This window comes from Siphateles boraxobius, unplaced genomic scaffold (genome assembly GCF_051911475.1).
Source record: "Siphateles boraxobius isolate OS27281-9 unplaced genomic scaffold, OSU_SipBor_1 7, whole genome shotgun sequence".
In the NCBI taxonomy this organism is placed as follows: domain Eukaryota; kingdom Metazoa; phylum Chordata; class Actinopteri; order Cypriniformes; family Leuciscidae; genus Siphateles; species Siphateles boraxobius.
Window position 1 is genome coordinate 33,468,380 of NW_027509197.1, and position 19,121 is coordinate 33,487,500.

A 19,121-nucleotide genomic window follows, 5' to 3' on the forward strand; every position below is an offset into this window, starting at 1 on the left:
GTCTCCTGAAGCTCCATGGAACACTAGAGATGCTCCCAGAGAGAGAGAGGTGAAAACACGTGACATCCCCTCACTCCCAGACATCCCTGCAGGAGCAGCAGCTGTGTGAGGCAGATCAAACATCACCTCTGCTTTTCATACACCCATATATTTAAAAATATAATCTGAATAAATCACTATTACATTCACACACACATATGGGCTGACATACAGTACATAACACCAGCTAAACGTATTAGCTGACAAACGAAACTTGATGACCCACTTACAAACACAGGCAAACTTCACACTTGCATCACGTTATACATGCCAATCTCCTCATTTTGAGAGAAACGTAATGGCCATATTCACACTGTTGATAAATATGCTTGTAAAACCCCATCTGAGTGTTTAGTCTTGTTCTGTTCACACAGAATTTGGTTATGAGTTTGGCTATTTACAGGAGTGGAAATTGCATTTGATAACCAAATTCTCTATAGAAAAATGGAAAACTGCATATTAAATCTGAACAGATTTTCACTACACAGCTACTTGCAAATGCATTGATCTCACTCTCTTTAGGACAGTTTCTAGACAATCACAGAAACAGAGGTGTGTGTCTTGACTCATTCACAATTTGATATCAGACTCTTTCCAACATAGGTTCTTCCACCAGCTATAACAGCAACCCATACATTATACTGTAGTTGACAGTGTATGCAGCTTAAAAGCATAAACAAAACACGTTGCCTATGTTGGTTTACCAACGGTTGACAAATATTAATGTTAGGGTTGGGGGAGGGGGAATCAGTTTTAAATATTGTGATGTTTTACCTCATGAACCTCATATACATGTATCTATATCATGATCCCAAGATTCAATATTTACTTAAATGCCTTTCCCCAAAAAAATATTCATATGAATCATGTGAGCATTAAGGCTAAAATCTGTGAAAATATTAAACAAACTGTAGCATCAGGTCAACGGAACGTCTCGGTTACGTATGTAACCCTAGTTCCCTGATAGGGAACGAGACGCTGCGTCAAACGCTGCGGGAACGCCCCTGCGTTGTGCGTCATGAAGCACGTATGGAATCAGCCCAATGGAGAGATGAAACGTCATAGGCGGGTGACGTCATCGACCAGGAAACTATAAAGCACCCCAAAAACACAAGCGCATTAGCTTCTGATAGGCTTGAAGGAAGCGCTAACGGGAATGCCGGGAGTATGGCGGAGCGACGCAGCGTCTCGTTCCCTATCAGGGAACTAGGGTTACATACGTAACCGAGACGTTCCCTTTCAAGGGAACTTCGAGCTGCGTCAAACGCTGCGGGAACGCGAATACCCACGTCGCCATAGGACCAAATGACCGTCATGTGAGACTAGCGCACAGAGGACGAGAGCACCTGTGCCCCAGGGGTAGAGCTTAAGTCTAGGTCATAGAACTTAATAAAAGTATGCGGTGAAGACCATCCAGCCGCATCACAAACATCACTCAGGGAAACCCCCGACAAAAGAGCTTTAGAAGCAGCCATACTCCTGGTAGAGTGAGCTCGGACAACCAAAGGTGAAGGCTGGCCAGCCGACTCATAAGCAAGTGAGATAGCCTCAACCACCCACTTGCTCATTCTCTGTTTAGACGCCGGACACCCTTTCCTGGGTGGCCCGAAACATACAAAAAGTTGTTCTGATTTCCTCCACAGGGCAGCTCTGTGGACATAAGCGTCTAATGCCCTAACAGGGCAGAGTGAATTAAGTTTCTCCTGGTCCGATGCATAAATGGAGGAGGACAGAAAGCCTGCAGAACCGTAGGTCTAACAATATTAGTAGGAACCTTAGGAACGTAACCTGGTCTAGGATGCAGAAAAGCTTTAACCATGCCAGGTGCAAATTCCAGGCACGAGGGTGAAACCGACAGAGCCTGCAAATCTCCGATTCTTTTTAGTGAAGAGATAGCAAGCAAAAAGATAGTCTTAAAAGTGAGAAACTTCTCGGGAACTTCCTCGATAGGTTCAAAAGGAGCTAGGGAAAGACCTTCTAATACAATGGCCAGATCCCAAGTCGGCACCCTCGTACGAACTGCTGGCCTCAGCCTCAAAGTGCCACGGAGGAAACGAGTTATAAGCGGGTGTCTCCCAAGAGAAACTCCACTGAAAGGGACGTGGTAAGCAGCTAGTGCCGCCACATACACCTTTAGTGTGGAGGGGGATAACCCTGTGGAGAAGCGCTCCTGCAGGAATTCCAGCACTGCACCCACTGGGCAGTTAACTGGGTCCTGCAGGTGTTCTCCACACCAAGAAGTGAAAAGTTTCCACTTCAAGGCATAAAGCTTCCTCGTGGATGGAGCTCAGGAGTTAAGAATGGTCTCAACAACCTCGGTTGAGAGACCGGAGTCTATGAGCTGGGCCCCCTCAGAGGCCAAGCCCACAGTTTCCACAATTCTGGGCGGGGGTGAAGTATCGTGCCCCCCGCCTGGGAGAGTAGATCCCTCCTGACCGGGAGCTCCAAAGGAGAACCGTCCAGGAGAGAAATCAGGTCCGCAAACCATACTCGGGCCGGCCAGAACGGGGCTACTAGTAGTAGACTGACCCCGTCCCGGCGGACCCTCTCCAGAACTCCTGGTAACAGAGCAATCGGGGGAAAGGCGTACAGACGTGACCTCGGCCACGGCTGCACCATAGCATCCAACCCCAGGGGGGCTGGAAGAGTGATGGAGAACCACCGATGACAATGAGTGGTCTCCTTGGAAGCGAATAGGTCCACCTCGGCGCGACCGAAACTCAACCAAAGGAGCTCCACCACCTCGGGGTGGAGTCTCCATTCCCCTGGCCTCGGCCCCTGCCTCGACAGGGAGTCTGCTACCACATTCAAATACCCAGGGAGATACATTGCTCTCAGAGATAGTAGCTTCCCTTGGGACCACAGGAGGATCTGACGGGCCAACTTGTAAAGCCGGCGAGACCGCAGGCCCCCCTGATGATTTATATAAGAGACCACCGACGTGTTGTCTGATTGAACTAACACATGATGGCCTCTCAGGTCTGTTAGGAAGTGTTTCAGAGCCTGAAACACAGCCAACATCTCTAGACAATTTATGTGCCACGAAAGATGATGATCCTGCCACAGACCTTGGGCTGGGCGACCACTCATGACCGCCCCCCACCCTGTGAGGAAAGCATCCGTCGTTAGCGTTATGCGACGACAAAGAGCCCCCAGCACAGGACCTTTGGATAGGAACCAAGTTTCTCTCCACATCACCAGAGCACGAAGGCAGCGCCGCGTGACTTTGAACGTGCGGAGCGGATTTCCCCTCGGGGAGAATCCCTTGGTCCTGAGCCACCACTGTAGCGGTCTCATGTACAACAGGCCGCAAGGTATAACGTTGGACGCTGCTGCCATCAGACCCAACAGTCTCTGAAACTGCTTGACAGTGAGTAGCTGGCCTAGCTTCACTTGTTTCACAGCTGAGAGAATCGAAGCGATGTGGGTCGGAGAGAGTCGCGCCCGCATCGATACCGAATCCCAAACGACACCCAGAAAAGTGGTCTTCTGGGAAGGAGATAATACACTTTTCTTTGCGTTCAGCCTCAACCCCAACTTTCTGATATGAGCGAGGACGACATCTCGATGCCGAACCGCCATCTGCTCGGTCTGAGCTAAAATCAACCAATCGTCGATGTAATTGAGAATACGAATGCCCTGAAGCCTCAGAGGCACTAGTGCTGCATCCATGCATTTCGTGAAAGTGCGGGGAGATAAAGCTAGGCCAAACGGAAGAACCCTGTACTGGTACGCCTCGCCCCCGAAGGTGAACCTCAGGAACTTCCTGTGTTGTGGAAGGATGGACACATGGAAGTATGCGTCCTTCAGATCTATCGTGACAAACCAGTCCTCGGACCTGATTTGAGACACGATCTGCTTGATAGTGAGCATCTTGAATTTTAGCTTCCCTACCGAGCGATTCAATATGCGCAGGTCTAAAATTGGACGCAACCCCCCATCCTTCTTTGGAACGATGAAATATCGGCTGTAATAACCTGACTCCAAACTGGGAGGAGGAACCCGTTCTATAGCCTCTTTTTGAAGGAGCGTTTTCACCTCTTGTTCCAATACCAGAGCCTGCTCGGGGCCCACCACTGTGTGCAGAACCCCTCTGAATTTTGGTGGACGACACCTGAACTGGATAGCATAACCCTTTTCTACTGTCTGCAGGACCCAATGAGATATTTTTGGAAGGCTTTTCCACTCTGCCAGAAATTCTACTAAGGGTACCAGCCTCTCGAGACTGGCCTCTGGTGTAACTTGAGCAGCAGACGCAGCGCCCTGTAACGGCGCACCGGCAGGGAACAACTGGTCTGACCGCTCTGAGACCCTCCTCAGAGGGAGCGAGCGTCCCTCGGGAAAGCGCTCGCTGGGATCGTCTGTGCCCCGGCATAAAGGCGGGGTTGGCAGAACGAGCCCCTGAGGGCACCGAGGAGGAATGGGCACCGTAAAAAGAGGTGAACACCTTTCCGCCTCGGTGGGGACCACCCTCAGCATCCTGAACGGCTTGGCGTCAGGACTTCTTCTTAGCCGAAGCCTTCTTAGCCAATATAACTGTCCTCAGATCAGTTCTACTGGGAGAAGGCTTCGGCTGAGAGTGTCGCGGCTGAGCCCACTGTCCAGCAGGGGGAGCACGAGACGCGACACTCTGCCTCTGCTGCGCTCTATGTGATGAGCTCGAAGACGGCCGGGGCTGCTCCCGCCCAGCAGCCCCAGGGACATGAACTTTAAGGGGAAGAAACTTTTTAAAAGCTTCAGTTTGTTTCTTTTCTTCTTGGAATTTATCGATAACTGAATTCACAGCATCACCAAACAACCCCATGGGAGAAAGAGGAGCATCTAAAAGAAAAGCTTTTTCTCTCTCTTTAATATTAGTCTGATTTAACCACAAATGTCTTTCTGCGGCCACCAGAGCTGCCATAGAACGACCCATTAATTTGGCCGATTCTCTGGTGGCACGCAGGGATAAATCAGCAGCCTGACGCAGTTCGCGAACTACGTCAGTACTGACCTCCTCACTCTCACTCATGTCCCTTAGCAGATCAGCCTGGTATGCCTGCAAGATTGACATAGTATGCAGACATGACGCAGCCTGACCTGCTGCCGAATATGCTTTACCCACCAAAGCCGAAGTGTTTCTTAAAGGCTTGGTGGGTAATGCCGGTGCCTTAAAAGATGATGCTGCTTCGGGGGAGAGATGGCTCGCAAGCGTCTCTTCCACACGAGGCAAAGCACCATAACCATGAACCTTGGCTCCCATAATATTAGCGTATGTTGAAGTCTGGGGACTAAACACTCTATATGACACCGGTTTTCTCCATGATTTCGACACCTCGGTGTGGAGATCATGGAAAAACGGCAGGCACCGGCGTGGAGGCTGCACACGTGACGGCAAAAATCTCTCATCCAACTTTGATTTAGAAACAGACTCCTGTCTAGTCACTGGCCATTCAATATTAAGTTTTTCAACAGCTCTTGTTAACACCTCCATAAGCTCATCACTCTCAGGAGTGTGGGGTGGCGAATCCTCCACATCTCCCTCAACACTAACAACATCAAGTTCCTCAGAACTGGATAGCTGCAGCATTGGTGCCTCAGCCCGAGCGGAAGAAACCGCAGCGCGTGCTTCCGAACCCGGGACTGAGGCACTGGATCTCACAGGTGAAGGGAGAGATAAGGCAGAGCCCGTCTCAAACCCCGCTGTGAGATCCATCTGCGATCCCCACGATAAGCGCCGCCGCTCTGCCTCGGCAGAAGCGGGACCCGAACCGCGGGGAGCGCGCACCGAACCGCTCTCCTCAAAGAGCGATCGGCGGGAGCGGAGCGTCCTTAACGGCAAACGCTCGCAATGCTCACAGTCTGCTCCCTCGAGAGCAAACTGGGCATGCTGAACTCCCAAACAAACAACACAAAGATCATGTGTATCCCCGCTCGTTAAATAACGCGAGCAGGGAGGAACACACTTTCTAAACTGCTGTTCGTCCGCCATAATCTCTCAATATATATATATATATAGGGATAAATTGTTTGTGTGGTGCAGGGTATGTAAGACAGACAATATCACACAGGGACAGATTCACATGTAGCGCGACTGAAAGCACAGAAGCTAATGCGCTTGTGTTTTTGGGGTGCTTTATAGTTTCCTGGTCGATGACGTCACCCGCCTATGACGTTTCATCTCTCCATTGGGCTGATTCCATACGTGCTTCATGACGCACAACGCAGGGGCGTTCCCGCAGCGTTTGACGCAGCTCGAAGTTCCCTTGAAAGGGAAACGTAATTATTCCAGTCCGAGTGAAATCCTCAAAGCAAGCTAATAATATATAAACACAATAACACAAGAAACACTAAAATCAAATGCAGATGATAACAAAACAAGTTCACAAAAGCTTGCAATATGTTTTGCATAACTACACTACCATTCAAAATTTTAGGGTAGGTTATGGTAAGATTTTTTTTAAATAAATCTCTTATGCTAACCAAGGCTGCATTAATCAAAAATATAGTAAAAACATTAATATTGTAAAATATTAATTCAGTTTTAAAAACTGTTTTCTATTTTAATATATGTTCAAATGTAATTTATTCCTGTGATGAAAAAGCTGAATTTCCAGCATCATTACCCCAGTCTTCAGTGTCACATGATCCTTCAAAAAATCATTCTAATATGCTGCTAAAGATACATTTTTTTATTATCAACGTTGAAACAGTTGTGCTGCTTAATATTTTTTGTGAAAACTTCTTTGATAAATCAAAAGTTCATTAGAACAGCATTTATTTTAGTACATAACATTAGATCAATGAATGCATCCTTGCTAAAGAAAATAAAGAATTCACAAACTTTGTGTAGTGTACATATAAACAGTCACGATAATATCGCATTGTGGCTCAGAAATGTCAATATAATATCATGTGGCCAGATTCCCATCCCTACCAGTCTTTAATTCCTTATGTGAAAAAAATTCTAGCTAACATCAAACAGACATTCATGTTTCTAATTTATATTAGATTATCAATTCATCGACCATCACAAAGGGAATGATCATTTAGGGGATTTAAAAGAAGTTTTCACTCCCCAAAGTTTTCACTGTCTATTGTGTACGTGGCCAAGAATTATGCTTTAATGGTAGAGTAACGTCATGGTGGGAAAATATCATATCTGTGATTCTTCATAAGCGAAAGCACACAGATTATTTTACCAGCATTCATAAAGTCATGAAATTCGCTATGACATTGTAGACCTTGTAATAGTGCAATAAGCTCTTCAAACTGAATAAAAAATTCCATTTTGCTTTGGCCGCCCCTTCAAAAGAGGCAAAAGTTTTCCCATGGAGTCCAACAAGGTCTGTCTAATGTCTGTAGCCTGTATGCTACTTTTCCACCAATCTAATGAAAGTTTGGTCACCACCCCTCTGACACTGCACTGGAAGCCACAGTCTCGCCTGCCAGTCCAGCACCAACTTCTCACGGATCCTCTGCCCATCTTGCATCAATGCAACCCAAAATGTTTCCCAGGTAACATGCAAAACAAGAGCGTGTTTGTTTAAATATGAAGAGGTAACCTGGTATGCATCTGGATCCTATTCATAAACTGAATGAGCCTTTAATACAGGTTCTTTTTCTTTTTTCAGTCTCAACAGTTCCACCCACCAACCAGACGGTGAACACACTGATAAACTGTCACTTACTGGTCAAGTGCAGTTGCTGCCATTCGCACCAGTTACACATGCCAGCACCACCACAGGCCTGTTAAAGACACACATTATCCTTGAAAGTTCATGTGAAAAGCATACTTCAGAAAAAAAAAATGCCATTATTTGTCAGACTCCCAAGAGGTTACAACAATGATGCACAAGCCTCAGTACTGCTCCGGAACAAAAAACCCAGAGTGGAAGTTCCGGAGTGCCGGTTCAAGCCCCACAAAAGACAACCATGTCACCGGTGTGCCCCTGAGCAAGACACTGAACCTGAGGTTTCTTCAGGGAGATTGTGCCTGGAATAAGTGTGCTTCTTGCTTTACTAAATGGTAGCTTGGATTTGGAAATAAATTGAAGTTATAGTTCACTCAGAAATTAAAGGTTGTCATCATCATCATTTATTGTTGTTCAAAACCTGTATGGACTTTTTTGTTGTTGTTGTTGTTGTAAAATAAAAACAGTCTCCTGGCCACTATTTTCAACAAAGTGAAAAATCACAACAACAAAAAAGCATAATAAAAGTTTACCGAAATCATGACTTGAGAGCTATGTTGTGAGCTGTGGCAAGCAGGGCATGGCCGAGAGCCATGATGATCTCCTCCGTGGGGCTCGAGATCAGTGTGGTGTGCAGGTGACACTCATTAGCACTCACACCTCCGGCCCCGCTCCGTTCCCACAGCTCTCGGCCCCACCCTGCTTGCCACACAAGTCTTCTGAAGTCATTCAATACTTTTGTGTGATCAACAGACCAAAAACTAGTCATTATTCATTGATAAACATGTACAAATTTGAGTCAGTAAATTCGAAATCGAGATTCAAATCAGTTTGATTCGATCGTTAGCATCATTAGCCAACTATGGTAACAAGTTCCGTCGTTATCAACATAGTTCAATGATTCTGTGCTTCTAGAAGCCATAGTTCCAACGAACATTCGCAAACAGCATCGCAAACTTGTGTGGTTGGAACTACAGCATAGTTTCTTGTTAGTATGACTTAAATAGATTATGCTTTTGAGCAAAATAATGCCATTTTTATTATTTACAGCAATAATATGACATTAATTTGATGTCAAACCAATATTTTTTGCAGAAGCTTTTAATCCAGCAACTGTGTGACATCATCAACAATTCTATATTGTTGAACCAACATGGCATGTGCTACAAAGTTATTGCAGGAAACATTCGTGACTTGCTAGTTGATTTCTCCAATGCAATACACCGTACTATGATAGTTATGCCAATGAGTTATGCTATTTTATGGGAAACACACACCAGATTGCTCTCTGAACTGGATCAACTGATACATTTAAAAGATCCGACTCAAAATTGGTTGTTCATTTTCTGTGAATAACGACTTATGATTCCTTTGTGTAAGGAACAGAACGAAATGACTTCAGAAGTCTGGAAATAACAGTCAATACTTCTATGAAATCTTTTTGAAATTTTTGAGCTTGACAGACCCAAAATTGGCTTATTTTGTGTTAGACAAAATAAACAAAGTCATACAGGTTTGAAAATTACATGAAGAGGAGTAAATGACGACAAAATATTAATTTCTGGGTGAACTATATGGCTTTAATACAAACACCTCTTTAAAAATGCCACAAGAAATGACAAGCTAGGCCCTCTGAGTCAAATGCTAACTCAGGGCGCATTAACATCAGAGCTGTTTACGCCTGCATGGTGGGAAGCATCGGAAGATTCACTCCCCTGTGTTAAGGAGGTCTTACCTTGACTGCCACTGCTGCTGAGAGAGTGTAGAGGAGTGGAAGCCGAGCCGACGCTTGCCGTGGGCAGCTCTCCTTTATTCATTTGTTTGACCCTCTTGAGGTGAGACTTGCCATTGTAGTGGACCTGGGACTGCGTGGCGGAGTGCAGCTGGATGTTGCAGACTTCACAAAGCGAGTAGAGCAGCTTCTTCTTCTCCTGATGGAGCTGCATGTCCACGTTGATATTGCTAGACTCCTTTACCTCCATGCAGCCTGCGATGTCGAAGCACAGCTGCCCATTTTCTATGAGCTGGGTGGGGCTCAAGGGGGTCTTCATACCTGCGGGAGAGCAAAAGGATGAGGGTTAGAAGCGTGGAAAGTGCTTAATCCAAACCAGGACATGCGATGACTCACCTTCTGAATTCAACATCACCCCACACAGAGCTTTTTGAACACCAGGTGAGGAGAGTTTACATCCTAAAACCACCAATGTAGTGAAGCGGGAACGTGTGTGAGTGTGGATGTCTGGAGCGCTTGTGTGGGCTACACGGGTGGCTGAATGTTCTCTTCTCGCTGAGCGCTGACTCCTCCCCTCGGTACACTCAAGCCAAGCTTCCCCACTTGTGGAGCGGGCACAGAGCTACGGACTGACCTCCTGTGCCCATCTGTTGCCTTTACGTAGAGACCTGACTTGCATACCTCATGCCCACGGGTGTTACACAACCAACATGGATGGGAGGAAAAAAGTCGGCCTAGGGGGGCATGAGCAGCTAGGAGGGGATTTGCATGTCAACGGAAGCAGACGTCAAAACCTCTATTGTGTGTCTGGTGGTCTGCAAGAGTGAATAAATTATATAAAGCCTCCCCACAAGCCCCGACCTCTTGAGCTCTACAATTAAATGGCCGGTGTAATGGATAGCTGCAAAAGGGGAATGATGAGTTCTGGGAAACGGTGATTTTTTTAAATCTGAGAATTGCAAAAACTGCATTTCTGGTCAGTCTGCACTAATGCCACGGCTGCAGGGTTCCTGGGCTGGATGATACTGGGCATGTACAGGTGTTTACACGTGAGAGAATAGACGTGTGTGATTTTCTTTAAGTAAAAAAAAAAAAAAATCCATTTCCCTTTTCATTTTAGGGTGAAATGACCCAGACACGTATGTGAGTATATAAAGGCTGAACACATGAGCATGTTTCGGTCCCTGTCCAGTAATCCTCCTGACACTGTCTCAGTAATCTCTGTGGGCAGCTGCACACTATAATCCCTGCAGATAAACTTCCTCTAACTTCCCCTGCCTCTCGGGCCATTCAGCTCTCCTCCATTCCTTAACACTTTCTCAGGAATCTATTGTAGTCAGAGAAAGAAAAACTGTAAGTGGAAATCCCTGATGTTAATCACTTTCTTTCAATGTTGTGAATCTATTTCTCTAACTCCTAGCTATTACTTAAGCTTGAGCTTTGCTCTACTTTGCGGTGGAAATGAGGCCAGTGAGAAAAAAATGAAGCTGCAGTGATTTTGGTGACCTGTATATGCAGGCAGGATTTCCAGATATGTGGTGCGGTCCGTGCCCTGGGGTTTGGAGGAAGTAAACTGACTGTGATGCTCAGTTCGTGGCTGTTCACATCACATCTGTTGGTTTAGCGATCAACTAATCAACCAGCCAGGGTCCTCTACTTTTCCCCAGAGGCAACTCGACCACTCCTGTGACACATCAGCAAGATTCTGGATAAATTAAGAATCACATTTTTTTGGTTTTTGTTTAAAATAGAGATCACAATTCTGAACAGATAACTAAACTAAATAACGTAATTTACTAGAGTTTCTAACAATATTTTAATTTTAATTTTTAATCGTTTTCTTTAAATGTTTTCTTTAAATGTATGCTTCAATGATTCACTCATAAAGACTTGACTTGTTTCAATGCTGGATGAAAATAGTGTTTTTGAATGAATCTCATGAATGAATGATTCAATGACAAACACATTTTTTAACAGTCACTTGTCGCCATCTACTGGTGTAACGATGAAATCGATACAATCTTTATTTTAAGCCTCAAGTTACTTTCAAAAGGTGTTTTATACTATTTTGTTCACTACCGTAGACATCAGTATTTATATCCGAGCTATAAACTTTTAAAGGGGCATTCGGCAACTATTTCAACTTAATAAATCCGTTTAGAAATCATTTGGATGGTTTAATAGCCTGTTCTGGTGAGAATGGTGACTTTCCCCGCTCCCCCACAACGTTCCCATGCGGAAAACCAACCTTGCAACATCGGGACTAACGTCCCGGTAAGTTGGAAATAGGAAGTCTCGTGAGAAGCGAGAACGAGCGAGAAACACAAACTGCTTTACGGCAATTCGACATAAACACACACGCCACCCTCAATGTGTATGATGTATTACCCACCTCGATAGACATAGCTCCACACGATAAAGTTGGCAGGCTATTTTGGTATTAAAGTTGGCCGGCTAGTATGTTAGTATTTCGAACATAAGAAATAAAAATAAATGTTGGTGTTTACACAATCCTAGTAAGTGTAATAGTAAGCTTTATAGCTTCATAGGTTTAAAATATTTAAAGATAACTTCAGGCCAATGTTTTATTTCTTTAAATTGCATACTCCAGGGAATGACCTTCTGTACAGGAAAGTTTTTGTAAAACTGCCTGCCTTAAGGTATAAAAAGATATAAAATTAGATATGATATTTTTTTTGTAAAAAGCTTTATCACAAACCCGTTCAAAATAACAATAGTGAATCTCTTTTTTGAATCACATGACCTAAATGAAACAGCCGATGCATTTCAAATCAAACAGACGATGTAATCAAGACAACATATAAGTTAGACCTAGAAATTGAAAAGAATGAATTACTAAACTCTTCTGTACACGTCCTTGTTATAATAGGAAGGTCATAAATGTATTAATCTTGAAGCAGATCACAGATCAAAGTAGGCCAACAACTATAAAACGTTATTATCGTGACTGATCAGTGGAACACAGTGACTTTATGAAAATGTTCTTTTGAAATTTACGAAGCAGTTCTACTGTGTGACAATTGCAAACATTTCTCAGACATTTTCTGAAGGTCTTTCTGGAAAATGGATATTGATACCATACAGCAAAAATAAAGAGCGCTTTGACCCTGATACTTCACGTTTAGTGTAGTAATTTCCAGAAAACATCCATTACAGCACTCCAGTAAAGAGAAATATAGACTGAAGTGGACCATTTAAAAGGGGTCAAAAGGTCAAAACATTTGATTGTTCTATTATAAAGTTTACCTTTGCACGAAATTGTGAAAAGTAAAGTTTCACTTCGTAGGAGAGCAAATGCAAATTTTAAGATATAACACACTAAGAGGTTTAAATAGAGTGGGAACCTTCATTGCAAATGCACTACTGTATATTAGCATGCAGAATGTGGAAGCCGAGTGTGATGCTGGCAGATCTTTGACTACTTTATTTGTTCATTTCATTGCAAATGCTTAGTAGTTAACGGTTCTCAAACATTTATACACTCAATTCATTCCTAACACATCCGCATGCTATTAACCTGTTTCTATTTCTCTCTCTCTCTCTCTCTCTCTCTCTCTCTCTCTCTCTCTCTCTCTCTCTCTCTCTCTCTCTCTCTCTCCCTTCAACTCATAATCTACCTCTTAAAGGTCAGGTGATGACTGCATTAAAACAAATGTGATATAAGTGTCATGCTGTGGTCATGTCAGCTGTATGCCTGAGGGCAAAGGTGAGACTGTCGGCTGAGGAAACCTTATTTTCATGTTCAAGTGAAACACACTCGCAGCTACAACCCAACTGTTCTCCTCCTCCAGCTTTAAGATGGAGACCTGTGCGCTCAGGCATGCCATGTGCAATCAATGGTGAGATTCTGAGGTCAGACAACAGGAAGTTAATCAGGTGCTCACAGGTCATTCCAGTCAAGTAGGCAGTAATGCAGGGAGACACATGCATGCAAAAAAGAAAGAAAAAACAAAGAAGGAAAAAGAAATAGAGGAAGAGAAAGGAGCATTGTTCTTTATATTAAACTTATTTTAATAATACAACACCTACACTGAAGCTAATAAAGAAGGCTGTGATATGAATAATATATAAATAATATTAAATATTTTTATTAATTAATTCATATAATATTAGACTACATCTATCTATCTATCTATCGATCTATTTATTAAAATTCTGCATTTCTGCATCCCATTTGCTATCTCGTTTAAAAAATCAAGTAAAAATAGTAAGCAACTGATAATATCTGTATGTCTATATTAAGATATAGTTTGATATAGATCTTTTATTATTAATAATTTATAATAATATTCCATTTTATATGTATTTATATACAAACACATATTACACACATAGGCTACATTATATGTATTTATTCCAATTCAGAGCAGTATATATCTGCAGTATCTATGTAGAGTAGCTAGAGTCCATTCATCAACTGAAGGCACTTTGTGTTGTGACATGATATGACAGAATTGGTGCTCCCAGTCTAGACAGCTTCGCTGATTATAATGGGAACAATCTAGTTTTTTGCAATGCACTGCACTCACTGAATGTACACAGGAAATTCATCTAAAAAAAAGAGAACAAATAGAGTAAAGTGTGAAAGAACAAAAAACATTGAGAGAAAATATATCTACTCTGTTGAGAGATGCTAATATCCAATAGAGGCACATCTGTGGTTCAACAGTGAACCAGGAATATAGTATAATGGTTTGTGGCCCTTGGCAAAGAGCTTGTATGGGTGACCTCTGTGTGGGAAGGTGCTGATGAATACACTGCAGGCCATATTTAAGAGCCACAGAAGGTAAATGTTAATGTTTTGGCACCCTTAGCTTCTATAACAGTTTGGGCTTAATTACCAGCTTTACCCAGATATTGAGTTTATGCCAGGTTGTGGGAATTGAATAAAAATAGCAACATTAACTAAAAACCACTGTTCATTTAGGGACCAGAGAGAGAGAGAAACTAGAAGACAGAAAATAGAGATGGAAGGAGAAAAATAAAGATAGATATGAAATCACACCTGCCTCTATGGGAGTCATTTTAAGGGATTTCTCAATAGCAAAATCCTTCCAGTGCACTGGAACGTTCGCTCCTTGAAAAATCCCACAATGCACCGCAAAAACCAGAGAGCATTGACACTCGCTATGCTCCCTTTCCGGTAATTGCATCACATTTTGGAAGTGAAGGAACTAGGGTTTGTAAACATTTTAGCCAATCATAAACCCTCTGTCGGCTGGGATAACTGTATTTAATTGATTGTTTAATCATTGGATCCTTGCAAATTATTTTTCAGTAGAACCTTAAAAAGTAATGCCATAACTTCTTAAAAAAATTGCAAACCTGTGTATTAACAATAGTAATATGCTTTAATTAGCAATTACTGCTATTTATGCACACCACTAATTGCAAAGTCCGAAAACACAGAATATATTCAAGACCTAGAAACTACAGAAAGATCGAGATTTGATTATAACAGATATTTTACATAATTATAAATGGTTAAATGAATAATAATAAAAACAATTCATAAATTATTAATAATAATTTAATTGATATATACATAATGTAGATTAAGTTTTCAATATTGTTTATTGCTTAGTCAAAAAGTTGAAAAAGATCTGCATATCCATTATTGAAAATAACATTTGTCTTATATAAACTGATCAGCTGTTAAGATTTTTTAGTGGTATGTCTATCTCTCTAATAGAGGCTCAGAAAAAAAAGAAGAAAATGAATCACACAGACACAACTACAGCAAAACCTGTTCACATTGAGCCAGGTTAGGACACAGTATAAATGATAGAAAGGACATCAGAAAAGAAAGGAATTACTTCAAAGCTCTCTTTGGGATCGTAAAGATGGAGAGATGCTCGTGTCGCACCCGGTCAGCCGTGCCTATTTCAAACTTATGGCCCATTACAAAACCCACAGGCTAGAATCTCACAGATGGAAAGGTCGCTAACGTGTTTCTGCAGCCTAATTCAACGCTAATGCCTTTCACTGGAAGCTCTTAGCAGAAATACAGAAAAAAGAAATGAATGTGAAAGTTTTCCACTCCGTGTGCGTCTGTCACACGCAGGGAGGGCTTGGCACGCACATGCGTAACATCTGGACAGGAAGAGCTCTGTTAATGGACGGTCGGCAGCTTACAGCAGTGTCAGGTGAGAACTGGAGAGTATCAATTGCTAAGCTGTTCACAGATGTCCTCAATGTGCCTTTGACCAGAGCATGTGGATATTATATAGCCATTTACACCAATCCACTATATAAGTAGTTTTATACAGAAAATACTTGCGCTGATAAGACTGTGAGCTTAGCAGACATATGTTGGCATGTGTCTGACCTTGTGGCATGATTCAATGTTGTCAAAAGAATATTCCCTGGCCCTTGAAAGCTGACAGGACAGACATACAAGCTGTTAAGTGAAGCATCGGATTGGTTGTGTTGATAGGGGTCTTTGACAATGCTGAAGTGTGTGGAAATACAAGAGGAAAATCTGCCTACAAAGGGGTCTGATATCACTGCACCTGCTCTGCCGGTTACATACAGCCGCGTTCCCGATGAGTGACCTCTCAGATTCAGCACGGCACACAGACAAACTAAGGAACATTTCCTGCTACATTATCCATCTCAGCTTCACAGCAATAACTCAAAGCAGAACATTCATAATTAACCTCTTATATGGATGTTTCTACCCAAAAAGTGTTGTAATGAGAGACTTACTGATGCTTTTTTATTTTAGTACTTTTACTTTTTAACTTGGTAATGGTACTTTCAACTTCCCTAATTCCCTAAAAACAGACAACATACCACTGAAGAAAAACTAGCCAAGAGAAAATAAAATAGGTTATCGCATGGACACTCACATGAACACACACTCTCTCAGACAGACTATAAATAACGGTGATGAGACATGACTGTATTTACCACTCATTACCAAAACGATCCATCGAGAAAAAAAGCTGATAAAAGGCAGAGACAGGGAGAGTGACAAGGGAATTGAAGAAAAGATGTAAAAAAAAGGAGTGAAGGAGATTTAGATGAAAAAAGATGGCAAGTGAGATGGAGATCAGAAGAGGGACAGATTGAGAATAAGAAACAGAATTAGAGAAAGAGAGAATCACTTATGAAAGGGTACAGGCCCATGCATGTCCTCACAGCTATTCCCAGGCACTGTTGCCAACAAATTTTCTGGGGAAGTTGCTAAAGGCAGATCGATTTGTTGCTAAAAGTTGCTAAATGACGTTGTGACGTCATTGCGCTATGACGTCATTACGTAATCGTAAAATTACGTAAAATTACGTTATGTAATATGTAGATATTATTTAAAATGCTAATTTAGATTTGTTTGTAAAATATATATTTATATATGCCCGCAGCCTCTGTGCCTGGCTATATAGACCTTCTTGTTGTATTTTGTCTTCCGGTTTTCACAGCGATTTCCACATTTCCACAGCGATGTTAAGGAATTATGAATGAACAGCTCAGTCTATTTCGCTAGCTTGTACGCGTGTTGTTTGGATTAGAGTCACTTTCCAAAAGTTGCCAAATAAATTTTTAAAATTGCTAAATTTGTTGCTAGGTGCTTTTTGAAAAAAAAGTTGCTAGGGTAGTCTAAAAAGTTGCTAAATCTAGCAACAAAATTGCTAAGTTGGCAACACTGTTCCCAGACCTACATTACCATTCAAAAGTTTGGGGTTGGTAAGATTTCATTTTTAACTCATATTTAAAGAAACAAATAGTTTTATTTAGCAAAGATGCATTAAATAGATCAAAGGAGACAGTGGATCAAATGTGACATTTAGAATGGTACAAAAAAAAACAATTTTAAATAAATGCTGTTCTTTAGAATGTTCTATTCATCAAAGAATCCTGAAAAAAATGTTTCCACAAAAATATTAAGCAACACAATTGCTTTCATCATTGATAATAAGAAGAAATGTTTCTTCAACATCAAATATTAGAACTGTTACGTTTTGGTTGAAGCAGAGAAGGGAGCAGGATCCAAGTGCAGCAGTCTTTTATTAAATAAACTCAAAACTTCACAAATACAAACGCAGAATCAGACTCGGAACGGAACAACCACTATAGTAAAACGATAAGAACTGACAAAGACTGAACTAAACTCAGGGCATTTTAACCATCCCAGAGGTACTTCTGCCATTTCATTTGCCAAATATAAAGGTCCAAGAGACCAAGGGCTAAGACTGTGTTCTTTGGGGTTGAGGTCTTCCACAAGTGCTCATTAATTAGGGAAAAACTCGCCCCAGGTTCCACAATGGCTTTGCCCAATTAACAATACCAATTGGTACTAACTGTTGTGGTACGACAACAGCTTTCTGTGAATGTGTTGTCACTTTCTGTTGTATAGCATTTGCCGCTATCATTGAGTTGTCTGTGGGTTTACCTCTGGATCTAGGAGGATAGAATCATTGTGGGTTAGTAGAAGGTTGCTCTGTCGGTGGAACAGACTGAGAAGGCAAAGAAAAATGTGGACCTTTACACCTCCAACACTGTACCTGTGGCTTATCTGCAGGCCGGTTAATGGTTGGTAGGGGTCTTTTGAGTCCAGGTTGACCTTGTTTTGAGCTCAAACGGTAGTTATAATGTAACTACTGTAAATTATCCTTCTCTAGTTTTTGTCCCAACCGCATCAATTCCTCTACAGTTGTTAAACGACCACTTAGCTGGCTAGCTAAGTAAGGCTTTATGTTTTTTTAAATCATTTTAACCAGTTCAGACTCAGTTAAGTTAGGTTTCCACCTTTTGCAAAGTGCTCTATACGTTAAGGCAAAGTCTCTTATGGACTCCCTCTCTCCTTGAGTTCGGATTCTGATACGCTCTGCAAGTTCATCCTCATAATCTTCAGAGAGAAAGGCAGTAAGGAATGAAGACTCAAACTCATGTCAGGCAGTTACTGTAGTTCTAGCTACTTCCCACCATCACGTGCCGTACCATGCAAGACTGTTTGGAAAGTAGCTAGGATTTCAGAATCAGTTAAAGGATGTAATGCAAGAAAATCCTGACATTTAGCTAAATACAACAAGGGATTGGAATCATCTGATTTGATGGTCTCCCGAAAGTAGGAAAGGTTAATTTGAGATGGTTTCTCTTGACAGCACCCGCATTTACAGGGGGTGACACATTCATGGAATGATTTGAGGATTCAAGTTCTTTCGGGGATCCTCTGTTTTGTATTCTGTACTTTCTTTCAGTTCAGTTATTTTATCACTCAGGTGGTCAATCTGGGCGGTCAACTGAGTGAAATCCTGGGTTAACTCATCATGGCTTTTTTGAAAGTTTTGCCGGACAGTTTTAATATCTTTCTGTATCTCTAGTTGAAGTTTCTCCACCACGAAACAAATATTTGGGGCTAAAGACTTTTTAATGTTTTGGAATTCATCTAACATAAGCAACTTCATTGTCTTAACCATTTGATCAGTCTCTGTTTTAGCTTTTTGTTTGGTAGTTACTAAAATCGTTGAAATTAGCTGGGTGTGATTGTCCACTTTCTCAGCAAGACTTTTCAATTGGCTTTCAAGTTGGGAAGAAGTAAGTTTCAATTCGCTGGTAAGTGCATTTACAGCCGTCTCCTGTTTTCTCATTAGATCATACAATTTGTCCCAATTTCCCTGGACTTGAGCAGTAAGGTTCCCTTTTGCAGGTGTTGG

The 19,121-nt window shown here is 42.2% G+C and overlaps 1 protein-coding gene across 2 annotated transcripts in view; it reads right to left on the reverse strand.

Annotated features, from left to right (window-relative positions):
• Nucleotides 1-19,121, reverse strand: part of znf385b (zinc finger protein 385B) — a 134,487-nt gene that overhangs the window by 96,873 nt on the left and 18,493 nt on the right. Inside the window, exons 1-2 of one of the 2 annotated variants that reach the window (XM_077215972.1) lie at nucleotides 9,841-9,992; nucleotides 9,448-9,765 (exon numbers count right to left, since the gene is read on the reverse strand). In XM_077215972.1, the coding sequence (XP_077072087.1) occupies nucleotides 9,448-9,765; nucleotides 9,841-9,856 (334 nt within the window). In that variant the 5' untranslated portion in view covers nucleotides 9,857-9,992. Of the gene's footprint in view, nucleotides 1-9,447; nucleotides 9,766-9,840; nucleotides 9,993-19,121 lie in introns of those variants that run through there. The other variant, XM_077215973.1, reaches the window with a different exon arrangement.